At 39.5% G+C, this 23,384-nt stretch overlaps 1 protein-coding gene and 1 long non-coding RNA gene across 3 annotated transcripts in view; one reads left to right on the top strand and one right to left on the bottom strand.

Annotated features, from left to right (window-relative positions):
* The window catches only part of LOC146690785 (uncharacterized), a 46,645-nt gene extending 36,711 nt beyond the window's left edge, over positions 1 to 9,934 (top strand). Inside the window, exons 3-4 of the long non-coding RNA XR_014915484.1 lie at positions 8,872 to 8,937; positions 9,510 to 9,934. This is a non-coding gene — a long non-coding RNA (uncharacterized LOC146690785). The remainder of the gene's footprint in view (positions 1 to 8,871; positions 8,938 to 9,509) is intronic.
* LOC146690784 (rho GTPase-activating protein 6) lies at positions 1,193 to 20,715 on the bottom strand. 2 transcript variants are annotated; one of them, XM_085433877.1, is made up of 13 exons: positions 20,394 to 20,715; positions 9,504 to 9,663; positions 8,848 to 8,919; positions 7,820 to 8,082; positions 7,426 to 7,621; positions 6,889 to 6,944; positions 6,649 to 6,799; positions 6,382 to 6,530; positions 4,062 to 4,241; positions 3,471 to 3,568; positions 3,051 to 3,301; positions 2,474 to 2,542; positions 1,193 to 2,389 (listed from the first exon to the last, which is right to left on the bottom strand). In XM_085433877.1, the coding sequence occupies exons 1-13, from the start codon at positions 20,538 to 20,540 to the stop codon at positions 1,821 to 1,823; spliced, it is 2,361 nt and encodes a 786-aa protein (XP_085290003.1). In that variant the 5' UTR covers positions 20,541 to 20,715; the 3' UTR covers positions 1,193 to 1,820. The 2 variants fall into 2 exon arrangements, with proteins under 2 accessions (XP_085290003.1, XP_085290004.1); XM_085433878.1 differs by lacking the exon at positions 20,394 to 20,715 and adding an exon at positions 13,915 to 14,080.
* Between the last annotated feature and the right edge of the window lie 2,669 nt (positions 20,716 to 23,384).

Here is a 23,384-nt window from a genome sequence, read left to right as displayed (position 1 = left end):
AGCTGCTCCTGATGCTAAGGAGCGGACTCAGACAGGATGGGCCTCCTGTTGGGAACAGAAGCAGAGGATCAATTTACATCCAGTACTGCAAAGATAAGACGTGGAATTAATTATTTGATCTCAGTCGTTTGCTTCAGGAGGTAGCTGCGGTCTGTTTGTTTTTGCCCTTCAGTGTTTGGCCTGGTAGTGTTTAGAACAATGAATGGTTCCATTTGCAGCACAGATTTTTTTATTTTTAAGTCGTGAAGACAAATGGCAGTGAGAGTGGATTCTCTGTGAAACACATCCAGACATCCTGTTCTGTTTTCTTGGTCTCATCAGAATTGGACTGCATGGCAGCCAATACAGCTTGAGTCCGACAGCTGTGGAGCCTTCAAAGTTTAACCACAAATCTTTGTATTGAGGAAATCTGCTGTCTTTGATGAATAAAAGAAGAGCGTGCTATGTAGGTGAGAAATTACCTACCACTAAACTTGATACGTGAAAACTAAAATAGGCAGTTCAAGCAATCACAATCATTCCATCATGTTACATTGACTAATCATAATGAAGCACAGCTGTCTGGAATCTGTGCCAAATTTCATAGACAGATGATTTTTTTGTGTCCAACAAAACATCCATTTAATGTTAAATATGAGCTCGTCTCAGATCTTATGTCCATTAGCACAGAGTAAGATTAATGCAAAATCCGTGGCCCAAGAAGATCACTCATCTTTTCCAACATGAACATAGCTCTACTCCAACACATGAAATCCCCACCACCAATCATAGTGGTGGAAGAAAAGCAATAGGAATGAAAGTTAATAAAACTCTATTTAATATGTAATGAATTGTTATAGCCACTGACAGATCCATATTGATGGTCAAGGTTTCGAAACAGCAAGGAAACCAACTATACAAAAGTTTCCTGGTCTTATGCTTCCCTCTTGTGGCCAGATTAGGAAATTGTTTCACTGTGCTCTGAACTCCTGCTGCCTACCAGTAGCCATTTTAGTAAACCTGAACCTAAAATAAATGAATAAATGAATATATACATATATTCATATCATATAATGTAATTTAATACTATATCTCAATGTTCGGTGCTGATACGTGCCACTTCCTGGTACAGCCCACAACCTTTGCTAGATAGATAGGACTCTGGAATCTGAGTGAAGCCAAATGTGTGAGGCAGGAAATGTGACGACAAAGAGACAACTCTTAGTCTGTTTATTAGGAGACACCTGGAGAAAGTTGTTTTTCATTAAATTACAAATGACTGTAAACTTATATTAAATATATTCATATCTGCAAATAATGCTGCTTAACAATAATTTCTTTTGTAGCAAACACAAAATTAGGAGTGTTGGTAAGCTGACGAACTTCTGTTAAAATGTAAGCATTTTCTTGAAAGAAAAAATACAAAAAAACAATGAGCCATGAACTCAAGACACACATATTATTGCAGCATTTACAGATGTGTCAAGATTAGGTTGCTATAAATTTAAAGAAATATTAAAAAACATTTTTTTATATTTACATTCAGCATTAATATAAAACAATATTCAAGTCCAATTATTACATTCAAGTCTACATACAAGTTTTTCATGGTTCTTTTTAAAAAAAAATACAAAAACATACACAATCATGCTTAAACTATATAGTTAGTGCAAAATAACAATAACAAGTATATATCATTTAGCATTTTATATTCAGTATAAAACACTAAAATCAACTGATAATGTTAACTGCACACAATGATAACCTGATGATGTGACAGGAGACGTGCACATGTTTTTATAAAACATTGATCCACAGTCTGCTTATCAGTTAAGAGTGGGTCACACCAACGTTTCTGGTAGAGCTTCTGGATTTTCTTTTGACATCATCTTCCATATATGCCACCTCTCTTTCTGCCAGTTTGAAGAATCAGGGCCTTTTTCCTCTCCAGGCCCAGTGGCATCTGCTGTATCTACAATCTTGAAGTCAGCGCTCTGCTGGGACTGTTGTGGGATTTGGGGGTCATGCTGAGATTTTAAGAGGGAGGGTGTGGAGTGAGAAATATGAGTCTCTCTTAGAGGTCGAGAGCAGTTAAGGGAAGATAAACTGTCAGTCCTGACCTGGAGTAATGGACATTCAGTGCATCCTGTCCTTTGTGCTAAGTTGTCTGAGCTAACAGCTCCCGATTGGCTGCTCATTGCCTGATGTAATAATAACGATTCTGGATGTCTCTGCTCTCTTTGGTCATCAGGACCACTGCTGCAGCGAGTCACCGGAGGGTGTGGCCTGCATTCCGAAACGCCCAATGACATTTGTGTTGCACTGACAGGCAGCTTGTTGTTACCTTGGTGACTGCTCAGCCCCTCGGATGAGCCGTATGAGTCACATTCTGACACGTCTCCAAGGTATCCTGGGAGAAAACATTCATTAGCATCCAGCATTTATTCCATATCCAAAGACCATCTGGAGCAACATGTAAAATGGATTCAGTTACCGGCGATGCCAGTGAAATCCTTTCCGAACAGCTCATGCCAGGTGTCCCAGAAACTGTCAGCTGAGGTCTCTAACAGAAACAAAAGAACTAAGAGGATTACTTTCTTTGCTTTAATGCATATTATCTCAATGCAAAATATGAGAAGGTTAAAGCTATTTCACCTTTTTTAAGCCTCTTTCTGTTTCCTTTTGGCCTTGGCAATGTGACGTTTACAAAGAAATTATCTTAGATATATTAGATACTGGAAGTTATGGAAATGTTTAATGACATGTGACCATCTTGTCTTTTAAAGAGAGAAATAAACGCCTCCTTGGGAGTATTTCAAGCATCAAAATGATACCATAAAAAATAGAAGTTATCATGTTTTATTATTTGGAAATATACTGTCATGTTTACTGTTTTATGTTCATATTACAAATGTATTCATTATATCTGAACTTTAATGTGACTTTAATGTGACTTTAAGGCACTGTTGGCTAACATAGATGTGGGAGTGAACTCTCAGGAAGAAAATTCCACAGATCTTTCAAGTTACACTTTATACATTAAAACTATGGTTGAAATGAATTTTGTTCACCTTTGTCAGTAGAAAGTGTAGGGGAGGTACTGCCAGAGTTGTCTTTTGATTGGTCTCTGAGTTTGTCCTGTCTGGGAACTCTGTCTGAGAGCAGACTGCCGTCCTCTGTGTATTTAAACCGCGGTCGATCGGACAGGACGGGGGAGTTATTGTCATAGGGGGAAACCTCTCCACTAGATGGCTTGTGTGAGTCACTGGACAAGCGTCTGTCAGTCAGAGAGAACGACTCTTCTGACCTAAGGCTGGGCTCTCTGTGAAGACAAAGCAGACGCAATATATTAATGGATGGGTATGTTTGGACAAAAACACTCAATTCTAGAAAAACCTGTGACCACGAGCTATAATGTGTGCTTGATTCTGATCATTTAAGTAGTCATGCATGCGCATAAATGCACAATGAGACAAAAGGCAGAAACTCACGAGCATTGTGAGGCCTTTCTCCGCAGTAAATAATCCACCACATCAGGATCTGTTTCCTGCAAACTCATCAACAACTCATTCTGCAGGTCAGGGGGCACCTAGAAAAAAAGACATAAATTTGGTTTCTCCTTCATCCTCACTCATTGATTTGGTGATTAATCGCATCAGAACGAAACTCTTCTCCATATTAATTAGATGATGCCCCCCAGAAGGGTTTAAAAAAAGCCTACACTGCTCGTTTATAGTGAGTCATTTACCAGATGTTTGCAAGGTGCACTGAGAAAATAATTAATGTAAATACATGTTTGATTGACTTCTACCCTGCTGATTTTCTTGACAGATAATTTTCAGATAGTTTAACTAAAGTGTGACTCGGCTGAGGTTTCAGTTGAAAAACAGAGAATGTAGATAATGAAGATGAGGATCCTGGCATCATCACACCAACAAAACAGAGGCTGGAATCATATTTTATTTGAAGTCGATTTTTATATCTAGTTGGGTGAACTTGCACAAGACACAACAGCAAACACTGACTGACCAAAGAAAACCTTAAGAATGTTTAACATCTTAGTTTGCAGTTAGAGCCCTTACCATAAACAGCGTATCATATGTATCGATCATCTTTTGGACAACGCCGATGATGGCTGCACTCTCCTCTGCACGGGCAAAACTCTCTACTGCAAATTCTTTGTCTGAGTTTTTTTGCTTGTGTAAGAGGTTGGGTCCAAAGACGGTAGCTAAATTAAGCGATGTCATCTTGTTGCCTGTAACCTAAACAAAACAGAACACAGAGTTCTCATAACATGTTTAAACTACTGAACAAACACATCCTCCAACTAAACTTTCATTATATCAATGTATTTGCACATATTTTGCTTTTGAGTTGATGATTAATAATCATATTGGGATAAGCTGATCACTTTAACTGTCTCGTAATTCTCAAACAAAGTGCTGCATAACATGACATAACAGTGCAAAAACATGAACAATCGCTGGTTCGAGTCCAGGAGGAGTCACAAATTCCCATTAGGATTATGTCAGGATGAGATCTACTGTGAAAAATCTGTCAAATCAAATATGCAGATCCATCTATATCAGGTTTATTGCAGGGAAAATTAGCTGCAATTGAAAAAAAGATGGAAAAAGAAAACACCTGTGGGCATGAAAGCTTTTGCAAGTGATCTACTAATAAGGCACTAAGTTATTCATGCAAACATAGCCGGCTCATCGCAGTAATGACCAACACAAGCTGCCAAGAGCAGAGCAAATTACTGAAGACAGCTTAAGGAGAACGTTTTATATATTTGTAAGAAACTGGTAAGAACTTTGTGGGAATTTGGATGCTGGGCCATCTGCTCTTTGGCTAGCTTTGACAGCTCAGGTGTGGAGAAAAACTGCTTTAATACAACCAAACCTATACGCCTGGAATCTGTAACAGCTGTCCTGTGAGATGTGCAGAATAACAACACAAAACACTGTTTGCCATCAGATCCTGTCTGAATATTAATGGAGTTACCCCTACTGTGTGTATGCACTGCTGAGTAAAGACATGTACAGGCTTTTGTACTCTCTGCAGTTATCACTGTATGGGCTGATCTCTGTGTAGAAATGTGACTTGAAGGACAAAATACTGGAAACTACCTTGTTCACTGTAAAAAGTACGTTTGCTGCCTCTCATACATCACGGTTTGTATCCATCTTGTTTTAGGAAACTATTGTCCCCTTCCACTGCGTGTCCATGTTAAGTTGTGCCCTGTTACACTGAAATACCAGTGTGATTGAGGACAAGAAATATGTGAAGTGCTTTTCTAAACATTCAGTGGGAGGAAACAGCGAAGAGCCAAAGGACAGAGCCAAAGTTCTGCCACCGCACTTACAACTTTGACTAATCCACCCACAGCAATTACGCACTCATTCTGATAACATCTCCTGTTGGCATTTCAAATAAATTAACGTTCCTAGCGGCAACTATCACAGCCACATCAGGCGCAAAATAAGACATGCTTTTTCCCGAGTTAAATAATGGTGTAATTTGCACTAATTTGCCTGCAACAGTCCTTAGTAAATCACATTTGTATGATTCATTTAAATAATCTCCTCCCTAATTTTTTACACTTATTGGCCCTTCCAGTTAGGTTTATTATTTGCCACGCAGTGAAAAGAGCATTTACCAAATTTCATTAAATGATGCTTGCCTCGAGGCGACCGTTGTTGTTGACTGTTGTGAAATAAACTTAATTGAATGATACTTATTCCACCTCAAAACCTATGAAGTTAATGCTTATGTTTTGTTCATCTTCTAAATTCTGAACCATGAGAGGGAAATTTAATCCACAAAATGTGTCCATGTTTTATAGCCACAAAATTGACACTGTGCGTATTAAGTAAATCCCAAGAGTAGCTTTTAAAAAGCCAATTGAGGGTTTTGCACAGAACAACAGTAAATCTGGCCCTAAGACAGAAGAGAATGATACCAACGTGCAGTGTTTATGTCCTCACTCAATGGTTATTAAAGAAACCATATTGTCCATAAAGGTGTTGCGTTTTGGTATGTCCCTTCCTTCAAATTAAAAATAAGAGGCCTCAGATGTACTGCATATCTTTTTGACTTCCCTCCGATGGCAGTTGGGATACAATGTATCAGCAGTTTGTCAATGAGATTGTTTTGTGATTTAACATATTTTTTCCTATTCAGCGATAGAATCAACAAGCTATAAAATGTGAGTTCTTGCCAAAAGAGGCAGTTCCTAAGGGTTAAACTCTGGGTGTCTTCTGGGAGCAAAGAAGACAAAATTATTAACTAAATTATCATCACCTCATTGTGTGCTACCTCACACTTATATAAAATTCATCACACAAAAGCTTGTGCTTCTTGGAAGCATTTTAGACTGCTGTAAAAACCGGCCTCTACCTTATGTCCCTCACTGTCCAGGCTGTCTTCAGCATGTGCAGACACAGTGGACAACAAGCTGAGGAGGCGCTGTAGCGTGTCGCTGTTACAGGGAGGAAGCATAAACACCAGGAGCTGGATGGCACTGTCTTGCTCTAAAAAATTCAGCACTGTAGAAGAAAAGAACAATAACAACAACAACAACAACAACAAAAAACACACAGTTAACATTAATTTCAAAGTAATCAGAAGATAGTGGATTGTTTATTGTGTGTGTCTTTTTCTTACACATTGTATTGATGAAGGCTGTATAAAGTTCTTTTGTCAGCAGTGACTCAGGCATGTCTCTTAAGAATTCTTTAAACAATGCAGCTACATCATGGACGCTGTGCTCTTCATCCATGTAAACCTCCCATCCCTGGTCGAATTCCTCACGAAGCTGGGTAAAATATTGTGACAACTGATATGGTTAAAAGGTTACCCGTGGATAAAGTGCAGAGGTGTTAAAAAGCTAAGCTGACGTCTTACTTGTCGTACTCGCTTCTTGGAACTCCCAACACGAAAAATTCCAATTGTCTGTAGGGCTAAACAAAGACAAAGATGCTCCTTTACTTCCAAGGCATTTGCATCGCAAGACAATGAACATTTAACCAAGTGTTTAAGGGGATATTCTGTACATTTTGCATCCATCCATTTTCTTCTGCTGGGGCTGGAGCCTATCCCAGCTGCCATAGGGTGAGAGCTAGGGTACATCCTGGACAGGCCCCCAATCTTTCGCAGGTCCAACACAAAGAGACAGACAACCATTCACACCTAAGGCCAATTTCCAATGACCAATTAGCCTAGCCCCACTAACTACATGTTTCTGAAGTGTGGGAGGAAGCCAGAGTGTCCAGAGAGAACGCACACAGACATTGAGGGGAACACAAATTCCACACAGACCCCAGCCAGATGGTGGATTAGAACCCAGGACCTTCTTCTGTGAGGTGCATTACTGTACATTTTATAGAATTTAATTTGGTATTCTGCACTGTGTTTATGTACCTTTACTTGTGCACTACGTACCGTATTTTTCCAGGTGCTGGCAGCACTGGTCCACTATCTTGGGCACCTGTCTGTAAATAGGGTTAAGGCTGAGCTTTTCGTCATGGTGCTTCTTCGTGTTGCCAGCTGCCTCTTCTGGCAGAGACAGCTGGAGTGCCTCCAAGAGCCGAGACTGGTTGTCATCAAGGTCAGTGATGCAATCCACAGACACTCCGCCCTGTTAAGCAGATGGGTGACAGTATAATGACTGGAAAAGCAATTGATCATATGCTGTGAATGGCCACATCATCAGCCTCCGGGGGAACATCTAAAAAGGTCACAAATTCTCAAAGAAATCTCGAGTGCAAGCATAATCAGACAAATAACTTGTTATTCTACATCAGTGTATGTAAGGTTTGTTGACAGGGAAGCCTACCCGTCTGCGTGTCCGTGGGGCTATGTCTGGTGTGCTGGGCAGTGGTGATTCATTAAGGGTCTCAGAAGTGGAGCTCAGTGACGAGTTGCTGCTGGAGAGCTCTTTGTTAGCCCTTTTGTAGCTAGATGTAAGATGAAGGAAGGATAGCATCAATTCAGTGGGGTCACTGTGCTCTTCCCGCGGGTGATCGTGCCGCAGCTTGTGCATGCGGTCGTTGGATATGACATGCGACAGTGGTATGCCAAACGCCTGTGGCGTGGTGTCTATGTGAGGGGGGAAGAGCAAGACAGCGAGACTTAAAGTTCACATATAAGTCAACAGAAAGCTTCTCTTTAGATGTGTCAATCACGGCAGCGTATTATCCATTTTACTCTCTGGATTAGTTTCCGTAGAAAGCATTTAATATATATTTTTAAATAAATCCTGCTCAAGATAAATGCCAAGAACACTGTTCTACAGCCACACTTAATATTCAGAGTGAGGGAGCACATACTTTCCCAAGTGCTTTTGTAAACAAAAAGGGAAAAGAGGAAAGAGGGGGCTGGGCATGCCTGAGGATAGGCTGTAACGAACAAGCCACCACTTAAGATTGTTTTAGTTATTTCCCTCGACTGCCTGTCTGACAGAGAACATCACTTTCCTGTTGGATTGTTGCAGCGGGCGGGGCAGCGTGGTGGTTGGAGATCACAGCCTTCTCTGTACTGATTTTGATCGCTCAGTGCTCCGTGGGTATAAAAAGCTGAGATTGTCGGCTTCAGTGAGTCGATACAGCTTCAGCCAAAAGGGATAAAAGAGTATTTTTTAAAATGTCACAGGCTGACTAGACTAGAAACTGGAAGGGAATGAAAGTCTTACAAGACTCAGTGGTTCTCCTACAGACCTAAAAGATAGCTGTGTTTATCTTTAAGAAGTGCTTGAAAGCACCAAAGTTCCTGCTATGCTGCCATTACTTCATGTTGTAAATAGAAAATTGGGAGAAAACTACCCTTTAAAGCACCAGAATTAAGACTATATCCTGATCATGTTACCTTTGTCTTTACTCTTCTCTTTAGATAATGAATCCAACTTCCTCCTGAGTGTCTTCTTGTGCTTGTGGCCATCTAAAAAAAGAGTCACAGGTAAAAAAAAACAAAACAGAGGTCTAGATAATATGTTTCTGTTTATGTCTGCTCCACTTGATATTCTCAGGATCACTACACAAAAGAGCTAAGAAACAAACTATATAAAAAATGTCAAGATAATGACATGCAAAGCAAATCTTAATTCACCGTGAATTTACAGGACTGTTCCGTTTCAGAAAACAGCACATTTTTCACATGTACTCTATTTATGGCGTTTTCAAAGCACTACAGACTCCAGGGACAATTTTGAAACAAGAAAAACCAAGACAGCTCACCAGAAAATAAACAGTTTTTAAAAGCTTTCTTTATAGAGGGCAGCAGTAGTGGAATCCAGAAATGATTCAGCCTATTACTGGAGAACGTAGATGAGCTCACGTCATTAAACCAATGAGTTTATGAGTATGACGCCCTTACACAACAAAAAGGAGAAAAGGGAGAGAGGAACATTTCCCATCTGTTGCTCAGCATGTGTTTTTTCAGAAAGTTTCTTGCCTGAGACAGAATAACAACTTGGGAGACAAGAAGAGGCCTGTAATTGTGTGTGTGTCTGTGTGTGGTAATACATTTAGGGATGGTGATGTGGCAGCCCAGGTCATGACACCGAAGCAATCGCTTGAAGGCCACATCCTGGAGACGAACCCTCTCCAATTCTGAGAGGCTTTGCAGGGGGACGGGTTTGAGGCCAATAGTGCCTCCTGACAAGCTGTTCCAAGTGAAGTCACCCTGAGGGCAAACACAAACATGCAGGTTTTAAAGCACATCAGACAATTACATCCATAATTTGTGTCATACGTTCATGACCTGTCACACTCTCTGCAGATGGCAGTGTGCATCAACTGACAAACACTTGCAGTTCTGCTTCACTTGGCAGCTGAAAATCATCAAAACTGTTTCCCACGAGGGAAACTGACAGACTGCACGGGAGAAACAGGTTGCAATGTGCAAATGTTATTCATTTCTTGTTGCGATTGTATTAAACACTTTATGTAATCCATCGCAAATGTTTTTTCTGCATGTCGAAACAAGAATTATGAGGTGTTGACATTAGTGATGCTGCCTGACTGAACTTGTGCCCCAGTAATGTGAGGCCTTTTGACCGTATGCCTCCACCATACAGTGTAGTTACAGATTGCATCCATATCTGTCCACACACACATGCAGTCATGTGAAAAAGAAAGTGTTCACAAGACTCTATGCATTCCTGTGAAAGAAAAAAACCACTACACTCCATCTTTCAATAGCATGCACCGTTAGCAGCAATAACTTGAATTATTCATTTTCTATATGACTTTATAGTCTTTTACATCACTTTGGAGGAATTCTGGCCCACTATCCTGTACAACGGTGCAGTTCATTGAGGTTTGCAGACATTGTTCCAAAGTCTGAACTTTGACTGGCCAATGCAACACCTGGCCCAACTTTTCTTTTTCAATCTTTCTGTTGCAAATTGCTGCTGTGATTTTGGATCGTTGTCCTGTTGTATGACTCAATTTTGGCCTAGCTGTAGCTGTCGGACAGACTGAGGACAGAGCACCCCTCCATCACTGTGCTTAACAGCTGGTATGAGGTGTTTGTTCTGATATGCTGTGTTTGGTTTTCGTCAAACATCTTCACTTAGGTCTTGCCTGACAAAAGGAGATTGTTACAGAGCTCCTGCGGTCTGTTCAGATGCAACTTTGCAAAGATAAGCCGTGCTGCCAAGTTTTTTTTTAGGGAGAAGAGGGTTTCTCCTGGCAACACCTTCCAAACAAGCCGTGTTTGTTCAGTCTTTTCCTAAATGCACTGTCATGAACTATAACATTTAGCATGCTAATTGAGGCCTGTAAAGACTGACATGTAGCTCTTAGTTTTTTTTTCTCCAATTTCTTTGACTCTCTGAGTCTGACCTTTGGATGAATTTGCTGGGACTTCCACTTCTGTGAAGATTGCGGCATTGCGCCGATTACACCAGATCAACAAAAACCTTAAAAACTTAGGCTTTAATAGGGGTGGTCACACTTGCTGATGACAAATTAATCAAGTGCATGTGATTATCATCATATACTTACTCATACTGAGTACTAAGTACTCCGTTTTTCACAGAACTACAGAGTCCTTTCTTTTTCACAATAAAAGCCTCATGGCATAACTGTTTTTATCTGAATGAAACAAACTGACATATGGATTTGTGCAACACCTAAAAACACGCTGCCATAGGGCACAGCTGCTGGAAACCAAACAAAAAGCAAAAGCTTAACTAGATCAGCTGAACACCAATACTGACTGTGCAATAATAGCTCCCCTTAAATGTGAAATGCATCATCTTAATTTCTTTTTAGCTCAATTTAGTATAGTGTGTACAGTTTTAGCAGGTGCTTGTCTATCGCCTAAAAAGCCATTTCACAAAAAATGCTTCATTAGTAAACACTGTTACAGATATTCTAAAGGTCTTATACTGGAGTAGTGACAAGGAAAATAATCTGATCTGAAATACTCATCCTCTGAGCATCTCCATCCCAGAGATTACCCTGCTTTGATCCAGTACAGTCAAGCCAGTCATATGAGCCATTTTCCAAAGAAGCTTAGTAACTCATTATCGGGATAAGGCTTACACTAAAGTGGCTCACTCCCATTAAATGAGAATTAGGGCTGTGTAACAGTAGCATACCATTATCTAGCACACATACAGTATGACAATGTGCAGTATAAAAGCAGTGAAAAAGTTTAAGACGCAGGCATTTTTTCAGAGAGGCATCTGACTAAGTCTTAATTCATTCACCAGCATGACACCGAGCCCAAACCTTTAGCCACAGTCACAATCTATCCTCAGTGACAAGAAGAACAACGAGTCCTGCAACAGATCGCCTGGGCCACACAGATTCTCTTGATCCCAACATCATCGAGTCAGTCTAGGATTATATCAAGAGACAGAAGCAATGCAGACAGCCTAAAACCGCAGGAGAAGTGTGGGAAGTTCCCCAACATGCTGGAACAACCTACTTGCCAAGTACTTAAAAAAAAACAGTGCTTAAGTGTACCAACTAGAATTGGAACAGTTTTAGATATCCTCCTCTTTACAGCACATAATCTTGCATAATTCTAACTGATAAAAAAATATTAATTTATGGAACTACTATAGAAAGAAGCTGCTCTTTAGCATCTAATCATTTTGTAATGCACAGGCAAATAATATTCTATGACAAACATATTTTCTTTACTGTGCAAAGAAAAGTAGTCAATAACCTGTATTTGGCATGTATCACAATAGATTTGTGACTCTTTTCTGCTGCCAGCTTTAAATGTTAGATGCACGTTCAGTCTCGCTTTTAATGTGATAAGCTTGGATTTTTTTTTTTTTTTTTTTTGTGTACAACTATATTCCATTAAAAAATGTATGATTAGTGATTCCTATAATCATTACTTGCCATTTACAACAGTTCTGATCAATTGTATATAATATATACATGAAAATAAAGGGCTTTTCTTTCAAAGTGGCAATGAGCAGGAGATACTTTTGCCCTGTGGCAGCCGGGATAGACTCCAGATCACTCACAACCCTGAGATGGATGAGTGGTAGATAAATATTATCTTAGCTGTCAGCATTTTACAAAGCTTTTTGGCATTACCTTTTTGACCATTGGACAGAAACTACACACTTAAAACCTTAAATCATTAACACTGCAGTTGCATAAATGCCATGAGTAAGTCACATTTGCAGTTATGTCACTTTGTTCACACATTCCTCTTTTGTGACTGTATGGGAGTGGAAACGCACTCCATGTATCTGATGTGATGGTGAGCTGGGTTCCCACAGTCTCTCCCAGTTGTTACAGTACTCAGAAACAAAGAGCCACTTATTTGCTTTGTGCAGTTCCAAGCACCGTCCTCTTTTATGCAATATCTCTTAGCCAATAGGTTCAATTCTGTCATGTCCAAACATGAAAAGATTTCATTCAGTGCTTTTTCATATCATTAACAGGTTGTGACAATTACTGCCTTTTGTAGTAGCCTTTTGTAATTTTTCAAATTAGTCAGATTACAGTGACCTCGGAGCTAAAAAGCTGTTTTAAGATGCTACAGAAGCTGTCATCATAAAGGTGGAATTACCGTTTGCTCATGTTTGTCCCTGATGGGGCATTATCCTCAATTTACTGGTACGTTAATATCAAGTGATTAACTTAATCCATTTATATGCTCTTATAGCAACTGATCTGAATATCTATTTAAATTTGAAACACTCCAGCTTCACTGATACACAGCTCTCAAATACAGGTGCACCCGGTTGTGCAGGACCTAAATTTAAGTCAAAGCCTTGCTGAAACACAATAGCGCTTCCTCGAATACAATGAGAGGAAATGTGCAAGGTAGTTCATACAATATGGCTAGATTGAAAGCTCAGATTACACCAATCAACCACCCTTAAACAAAATCCAGAGGGGTGATGAATATTCTTTAGTGCTCAGGAAGCCATTGAATGGGGCATTACAGGAAGAGCTTTCTATGGAGCCCTTACACTGTGTCAACATTATTTGCTGGAGAGTTGTACAGTGAATTCTGCATTAGATTTGAATAAGCAATGAAACAACTACATTCAACACTGGTATACAGATTTTTGCACGCAAGGGTGGATGTCAGCTGTTATTTCCCTTTGTGTTTGTAGTTTTTTGCAACCATTATTAAACCTCCATTATTGAAAAACGAAACAACCAAACAAAAAAATACATTTATTTAGAGGACTGAGCCATCATAAGATAAGGCTAATAATATTGACGCATAATGTATGCTGAGTAAAAGTGCAGGTGCATGAGTGGAAATATTGTGATGCTACCTCTATTAAAATCGTACGGATCAAAAGCGTTAAAGTCTGTCGGGCATAAGCGCACGTCCTGAGTTTATGTCATTACACTAATGCCTGCAAATGTACTCTGCAAACTGTTTAGGAAACATTCAGAGCGTCAACAGCTCAGATCGCTAACTTTCTGAAACATTACTCACAGCGTAAGTGATGCTTCGCTCCAGATCCCCCATCACAAAGTCTCCGCGGACGAGAAGTGACCCTTCAACTGCGCTCAGAGCCCATTAGTGCCAAATTAACCGATTTCACACCATCGTCCCTGATACAAGCAACCCACATGTTTACAGCCAGCACTGCCCGGCCTCACGTCTACTGGCAAGTGACACAAGTTCTGGGTACGATTTACATTGCTACAAGCCTCATAAATAAAGTTAGGCCTGGCAGGGAGGGGGCGACAGGAAGAGTCAGCTCTCTTTGTGTCAAGTAAACAAACGAATCCCAAAGCACAGAAGTGCATACCTGCAGGTACATCAGAAGCACGCACGGTTAGCCAGTTTGTCGCTTTGCGCGATACTTCAGAAGTGTCAATCATTCTTAGAACTACATTACCCAAAAGGCCGTGCCAGGCACTGTTGCTACTGAGAAGTTTGGGAACCCAATTCTAATAAAATAAATAAGTAAATGAATTTAAAAAAGCAAGTAAAGAGTATATTAAAGTATAATAATACTTTAATACTTCGTTCTTTTACTTTACTGGGCATTTTGCTAGCTGGGATATGCTCTAGACCTATTGGTATATTAATAATATGCCATTTTGCTTGGTGCACAGTGCTGCAACCTTTGGCTTGATGAGTTCACGTTTCCTATATCATGTAAGCTTTTACACTAGCCGTTTGCCAGAGAACATTAACGCTAGAGTTAAATAGCTTGAAATTAAGGGCTAGACTGTTAAATCCAGCAGACAGCTGTGCTCGCTGCAGATAGGCTTCATCTGTATCTGCACTCAATATGAGTCTTTTATAAAGGCATCAACCCCACCCACAATCCTGAATTGCACAAGTAGTTGAGAAAATGAACCCTACAGTCCCTTGACTCATGTCCTCAGGAGCTGGGTTGAGGTACTCACTTCACTAGAACTGGGTCATCATTAGTGTTGCTTCGGACGTCTCCACTTTTACCTGCTACTGTATGATAAGTCAAAACTGTAGCAGCTCCTTAGGTGAAACCCGTCCACACTGACATAACATGACAGCAGCTGGCGCAGTCTACCGTTGACATAGTGCTGAAATTAAAGCTTCTGAATTGTGTCTGCAGAACTTGGTAGTCAGAATAAAGGGCCAGCAGCTACAGAGATGAAAAGCATGTGAACCGTTTTCGGTTATTAGGTGTGATATGATCTCCCGAAAACTCAAGTATTTATTACTATTAACACAGTAATGTTCTGATGTTAATACACTTAAAGAATTAACATGCTGAGCTTCAACTCATAAACAGCCACTGTGATTTTATCCTGTAAAATTAATGTAATTTCCATGTGGGTGATGCCAAGCTGTTATGGCCCACAGGCAACAAAGCAGTCCTCCAATGTACCACACCTTTGTAGTACCCATACACTTCAACGTCAACATGTCTGTTCACTGATTTGTTCGCAGCGGAGAGTGATGAAAAGAGATGTTAACAACATCTACTTAAATGAGCATTCTGCTTTGCGTCTTTGGAGTAATCTTACATAAATGCTCACTTCTACCAAGAATAGCCACAGTACTTAATTTTCTCTACTTACAGACAATTGTGAGTTAATGAATATTTAACTTTGAAATTACTTTATAATCCCAGCTTTACGCAAGTCAACAAATCTAAGCTCTCCTTTCTGGAAAGCAGAGGCTTCTTGCGAGAAGCAAACTCAAAATATTTGAGTGTTTTAGACAAAGTTTCATTCTCATCTGCAATTCCAAACTTTTTCCAATCTACAGGTTTGCTTAGTTCAATTACTTCTTCCACAGGAACAATAAAGCAAGGCTTAAAACCTGTAGATCTCTTTGTACTAGAGTCATGCCTCAAATTTCTTTTTCTTGTTTATTTTTCTTCCACATCTTCTTGTAAAGTGCGCTGAGACTTATTCTCTGGAAATGAGTTTTCTTAATGCTTTGGGATGATAAACAGGAAGCAGCACGCCAGACAGACACAAAACATTTTGATAGCAATGTTGGGTGGAGAAATCCTCCATCACTTTGAGAGCTCTTCGGACAGCTTAGCAGTAATAACTGAATCACCGGCAAGCTCTTCCACAAAACTTGAGAAACAGCTGAGATCAATCGAATTTACTCTAAAACGAATATCATAGTAGCAGGTTAATCATTAAAGTGCTAAAAAAATAAACAGATAGACGAACGCTGTGTGTGCGTGCTCATGTGTTAGTTAAGCAACTGTTTATTGTACACGCCACATTAGGTAGTTTCGGAAAAAGACGTGAATACAGGGATTCACAATTAAAAAGGGTGGTTTATGACATTTTGTTACACTGTTTTTAACAGATATAACCAATAATAATACATTTAAAGGCTTTTTTCATATCCACTGGAACATATTTTGACTGATAATCATATGTCTGTGAAGGTTCTCAGTCATCCAGGTCATCGTAGTCAAAGGAGCTTGGAAAGAAAAGCGTCTGGACTTCTTTAAGTTGCTTCTCGGATGAGAGGTGAAACGTCTTCAAGCAACTTAAAGAAGTCCAGACGCTTTTCTTTCCAAGCTCCTTTGACTGATAATCATACTGTCATATCATTGGGAACACAACAGCTGGAACAGCTGGAATTTTTACCCCGCTACAATACGGTTCCTATTAAGTTAATGCAACAACAGTCAAAGTTTAAGAGCTAATTTTCAGAAACCACATGTTCCTGTTGAAAGCGCAACGCTTACGTGCACACTGAAAGATTACGACAATTTGGTGAGACACCTCGTACTCAGTTGTGAGTCACAAACGTGACTCAAAAGGGTACTTTATGCGCTCTAACTGCAGTCATGCTTTCAGCGCTATTGTTAGTTCTATATTTTCTAACTTCAGTGTTCTGAAAACAAGCTCGATTTCACTTTAAATATGCCTCCTCCAGCGTTTAATAAAGTTAATTCCTTTTAGTGAGATTCGAGAGTGCAGTTTTGAGTTTCCTGCAAGCTCTTTTTCTTTTCTTTTTTCCCCCTTCAGGCCATCTCTGTGCTGTGATGCTTAGAGGAATGCAGATGACGCCAAAGCTGCACTGTTTCTTTTTCTACATGAAACAATATACCCAGCGCGCAGGGCTCCATTCTGATGTGTTTTGAGGCTCATTGTGATTTCTCATTTTCAACTTTAATGCCGCAAACACTGCAGTTTTAGAAAGCTTGAAAATTGCTTGCATGCTTGGTGGCTTGTGAATTGAGGCTCTATGTCAGTATCTATACATAAATAATGATGCAAAAGGCCTGAATAGATTAAGAAGCTCTCTAGTCATCAGAAACAAATTTGCTTTAATGTTGTTGACAAAATCTATCAACCTATATATTCAGCCTCCTCCTACTTGGCATGAAGTTAATAAATAATGTGACCCAATAGCCATGCTGCTTAAGCAAATGACGGACTAATGATCTTGTGTATGAACAGTGCAAGTATGAAAGTTGATAACAGTATAATTGCAGACATTTTGTAAAATATATACTAATAAGTAACTAATTAATTCAAGATGAGTGTGGATATCATTTGGAGATTATCTCCTAACAAGCCCTAATCATTGTTCCAGTGATGAATATCCTCATTTCTTCGCTACATTACTCCTGCAAAATGATGCATGGCTCCCTCTAAAGGCTTGATAAGCAATAACCCAGTCATAACCCTGCCATTTACCATGTTAGATCTAATTTATAGCTGGATATCTAATCTGGCTCTATTGAGTCATTCAAGTTTTCAAAAGCTCTGTGACTTTCCATGTGAACGATATTAAAACTGAGTGCCAAAAAAGATACTTAATGATTTCAAATATGCAGTTTTTCACATCACCGATTTAAAAGTCAGGAAACATTTTTCAGATATCTCCAGTCCAATTGCAGCCAGTAAAAGGCAAAATCAAAAACAGCTCAAATGGACGCTTACCATGACTGCAACTGAGTCTACGTACTTATAAGGACATGAGAAAGAACCAACACACTCATATTAAAAAGTTACAGACTTAGCGTTGGGCAGTCATACCAACTGTCATGATATTGAAGCGCTGAGCACACTTTAGATTTTTAGTAAATTATTTAATTATTTAATTTAATAAATCTTTCAGTGCTCAGTGTCCTGTCTTCTGAGAATGTGTTGGACCATGCTGTTCTCATTGGCACTCTTGAGCACCATACACAGATCAGAACTGGGGAGGGGGGGGGGGAATCCCTGAAACTATAATATAAACAAAAAAACAAACAAACAAAGAAGTGATCCATAAGCTTTTAACAGCTCATGGAAGCCAAGATTATGAATGGGTTTTAGTTATTCAGTGTAAGTATCCAGGAATTTTGGCTGAGAATACAGTTTAACTTACACTAAGCAGATCGTAACTTTTCTATTATGTAACCAGTGGAAAGATGAATGTGAGACAAAATGATATAAAACAATGATTTTGCACATATGTTTACATTGGTTTCCATTTATCAGACACTAAACTTGACACTATAGTGCTGCAGTTGTAAGCCAGCAGATTTAGCCCCATGCCATGCAGTCTCTTGTCGGACAGTCTCTAGTGGGAAGAAATATGTGCCTGAGGGACTGTAGCCAAGGATCAGGTCATGCTGCTGTACTGTGAGAAAGAGAGGCTTTCTTCATGTAAACCAGATGTCTCTGCTTTCCATCTCCACTCAGATTGTTGAGATTCTGAGTGAGTACACCACTAATAAAACACAATGATATTCAACCTATGGAGCTAGCAAACCACTTAATAACATAGATCAAAAATACCGTTCTGACACATCCCTTTAAACAAGAAAAGATTGTGTTTTTTAATGTCAGGATCACACTGACGGACCAATGAGTTCCCAGTCATCCTGATCATTTGAATCATGTCATCATTAGAAAGCAGTGTCAACCAGTGTTATATTTTTTATAAGCCCTCTGTTTGCCTGTGTGATCTTCTCTTATCCAAAATCAATAGCGGTTGGCATTTAAGTAATTAAAAACACTAGTAAAAGCAAAGTTGGGGAATTTAGTGGGTGGAGATACAGCAGTATTTTGTGGAAAGGCGAAAACACTGTCAGCCTGCTTTTACTAATATTTCTGCAGAAGACTTCGACTCTTTCCGAATGAACCACTTGTCGGACAAACTCAGAAAATGTGACTTTGATTTGTGACCTTGAATAAAGTTTGCATACAGTAAGGCACTTGTCGCTGCAAGCTAACACCAGTCACGTGGGTCTCTAGAAATGATCTCAGACTTCAGATTTCAGCTCAAGGGACTGAAGTTCTTCCTAGTTTTGCGCTGGAATTGCACAGCTGCACTTTCTATAAATGTGTAAATACTTCCTCACATTCTCAGTTAAATTAATATTACTAAAAGTAACTCTGTTATTTGCCTGCACGTCTAAGCTTGTTATTGCAACACAAGGAACATTCAACAATGCTCAGTAGAAAAAAGAGAAAAAGTGCATGCTAACTCATGCACACACTCCAAAAAGTCATAAATCACATTAAAGTCTTCGCTGACAAAGGGTGTGTCTCCAGCTTAGATCAGCTTCATTCAGATTCCCTGAAAACTGAATTTCTGAAGGCTCTGAGGCTCTGATTTGCAAGAGAGACCAGATATCTGGCATTTATTGGAAGCCTATTAGAATGTCACATCTGTAATGCATTTCCATTATACAATACAAACAGTTACCATGAGTTCTTAAGTAAGAACAGGGGTGTTTTTTTTTTTTTATATAGGATGCTAAATAAAATATAATAGCAAAATACTAATACTAAAGAAACGTCTGTCCTTTTATGTGCTTCGACCCGATTTCCCTCACTGTGTCAGATTCGCCAAATGTGTCAAAGTTCAACGAGCTGGTTAAGACAAAGACTTGTGCTGACATCACTTTGACAAAAGCAACCAGCTGAATCACTTTTACTGTCCCGAGACACACAGACTGCATCAAAAGTCTACACATCTCATCATGAAACTAAGAGCTCTGTTAGTCATGGACTTGGTGATGTTGCAATACTGAGGATTTTCCTATGATATTTAGCCCACCTGAAAATCAAAAATAAATCAAATAATATAAATGATAATGATGATGATAAATTTGTTGAAAGCGAATTCCCAGTGTTTTCCTTAAAGGCAAAATTGAGATAAAATAATAAATGGCTATATATCATCCATATGGGAATTTCAACTACTTCCTGAATTTTGCAACAGTATAAACAAGTTCTCTCTTGTGCTTCGCTCTTGCACGCTTAGGTACAAAAAACATTTTTAATATTTCTCTGTATTCTAACCTAAATTTTAGGACACGTGCATCTCCACAGTTTAGTAAAACATGTCAGCATCAAAAACATTTCACACAAAAATCGCCTACAAACATCATCACTGTCTGCGACCTCTTCTAATACATTTAACACCAGAGGAAGTACGCCGAAAATCCGGTTAGCCTATATTTGTGGTGTCAGTCAATCAAACCTGGCGAGTCAACTGACCTTAGTCGACGTCTCCTCCGCTTCGGTACCGCAATGTTGCATCAACGCCGAGTCCAAGCTCCTGGTCTGCCTCAGTCTCCGCTTGGCAATACTTTTGGGGCTTAGCGAGCATGAGAAAACAGTGCTTAACAGTCCTTGAGCGGACATATCTTCTTCACTTTGTCAGGTTGTGGAGAAAAAAGTGGAAAAACTGATTCATAATCAGGTCCAAACTAAACGAGCGAAAGAAGGACTTTTTCACAGCAGCAGCAGGTCCCCCAATGCGTCACCATGTTCCGTATTATGAATTATGAAATACGCGCCTGGAGTCCCAGGTCGCCTCCTCCACCTCCCAACACTGACTCACTGCTTCCTGCTTTCATCATTTAACATCCATTTAAAGAAGTTATGTTAATTCCCCCCCGAACACCAAAACAGCCAATACACTCAGGAGTTAGAGTAGGCTGTGACTCAGAAAGCGTGCATTTAAGTTCCTCCTGCGGCTCAGCTGTATCGCGTACACAAGCGTAAAACACAATGCAAAAATAATAAATCACTAAAGAGACTCCTAGAAAGCTGGAACAATCATTATTGTAGAATAAAAATGAGACTGTTGGACTATTTTACACCTTATCCAAATATTGCTTGCATATTTATTACATACAGTATAAACTCATTAACTTAATTGAAAGAGTTGTTAGAAAGAGGCTTAATTTATCTTCTTTGTAAGACTCCAAATGTACAGTATATGTCTTTCTGTGATCTGGTAATATGGTGAAGTCCATTTTACACTAACTGGGCCTGTGTTGATTACACTGATGTAAAGTGAAACTGCCAGTAGATGAATTTTCTGTGGGACACATTCACACCATGAATACAAAGACCAAAGTATGCTTTTGGCTCTCTCTTGTGTTAAACCTTACATCTTAGCAACAATAAAGACAGAAATATTACACGGATCTTTTCCCACCTCATGATCCTCTCTTCCATCACCCTGAGCTCAACATAGAGCAGCTGAGATACATGGCATGCAGTGCCCTCGGAACAGGCTCTTCCTGTGGGAGCCCCGGGGAAGGGACCTGTGTGATAACATGACATGTGAACCAGCACTGTATGGGCACGATAAGGACTGATCAGATACCAGAGCCCACCAAACAGACAGGGGAAGTGGTGATAAGAGAGCGGCCCCGCGTTTGATCCACTTATTTGGTGGTGGCGTGGTTTGGCGTAAGACTCCCTGCAGATTCTCATCAGACTTCCCGTTCTGTCATTTCTCAGAGGGATAGATGCAGCTTACACTGACCTAGCCTTGTAAAGTATAAGTGTTTAGGTCACACACGCTGTGTGGACTTTTGGAATACCTGGCAAAATACAGTTTGGTTTAGGTTTTTTTTTTACATCCATGCACAGAAGAGCAAGTTATATCACTTCTTTACTTAAGCCACGTGGGTCACTGAGATTCTGTAGTACTGACTTCTCCGATTTGTGATGAAAATATGAAGAGCACAGTGCAGATTTTTTTAAACTCTAGAAACATATGTGTTGTATTTTGAGGCTTACTGGTTGTTTAAGAAAGACTTTCAATGGGAAGCATTTGAATTATGTGTACAAGAATGTGCCACATTGTATGAGTCAGCATGGCAAGAGCTGAGAGATTATATGCTTTATTTGGTTTGAACAAACAAGAACTTTACAGCAGACCACTAGATGGCATTAAATTACTCACTTTGTCAAATGAGTAAAGGCATGGTATGCAGCTCTATGGAGATTTTACTGTTTTTGGACAGACTAGCCATCTTTGCATTTAGTATCTGCAACTTATTAGCAACCTTTTAGCCACATGTGCGCATTGTATAGAATATTTATGCTGAGATGTCACATAGCCTCAGGTTAGCTGAGGGCAATTTGATTAAACACAACTGAAAATATTAATATGCAGTTAAATGAAATCTGTTCTCTTTTCAAGACAGAAATTTATCAATATAGCCGCTCCTTAGTGTCCTAAATATGCAAGAGTGTATTCTGACATAGTGGCGGTATTCAGATGCTATAAAACACAATACATCACAATAGCAAATGAATATGCATTTAGAGGGCTAATAGATTCTGTTCAATCTAATTCTTGAGAAGCAGGGGTTCAGCGCATTTTTGGCATTTATATTTTGCACAGTTTTGCATTTTGTTAGAAAAAAGGCAAATGTGTCTCTTTTTTTGTCTGCAATTACTTTATGATATAACCATTATGGAATCAAATGCACTGCAGAATATGGCATTGCTGCAAATTCCTGCATGATAAACTCTGCACATTTGTATCTAAGAACCATACAAAAACATAAACATTGCATAATAAGTCTAATTCAGCTTACTGCAGTAACTCCTTTCTGTCACTTGTCTGTGCTGGTGGACTGTGAAGCACATGTTTAATTCAAGCACCCAATGGCATCACTGTGTTATGAACCTTTATTAATCCACATTAAAGTGACAGCCTGTCCAAAAGGGACAAACCAAAAATAGAGTGACACCTTTTGAAATGGTGCGTTTGCTCTTTCTGTTTATGGTAACTATTGTTTAGCTGTCAGTGAGCATAAACGGGGAGACAGCTTTCTAATAGTGTCGAGGATTTTTCTTTTTTTTTAAGCCTGTGATGCAGAGGGGAGAAACTATGTGATTATGTTACAGTTGTGCAGATCCAGTTTCCTTTGTTTAAGGTTAAAACACAAAAATGGAGGTTTCACTTTAAAGCTGCAGCATGCAAGAGTTTCATCCAGTCATCGTGGACGCCCCAACATTTTTGAGCTGTGCTCTTCAAGATTCAAACGTGTACATGGCACATGGGTAGGCAGCCCCAGTGTTGACGCCTTTGGCACAGAAGTGAAGCAAAATTCGTTTGTCTTCTGAAACGCGAGAAGGGAAGACAAAACCCTGTTTTTAATCTCTTTAGAATAGTGCATCTATATCAGATTGGAGGCTTTTATTATTTCTCAGATTACCATCTCTTACATTTAATAGCGC

This window comes from Copadichromis virginalis, linkage group LG16 (assembly GCF_057382275.1).
Source record: "Copadichromis virginalis isolate Kocher_CV1m ecotype Utaka linkage group LG16, C_Virginalis_male_GT1.1, whole genome shotgun sequence".
Taxonomy (NCBI): Eukaryota; Metazoa; Chordata; class Actinopteri; order Cichliformes; family Cichlidae; genus Copadichromis; species Copadichromis virginalis.
Note: the sequence above shows the minus strand (reverse complement) of the source record. Positions and strands in the feature narration are given on the sequence as shown.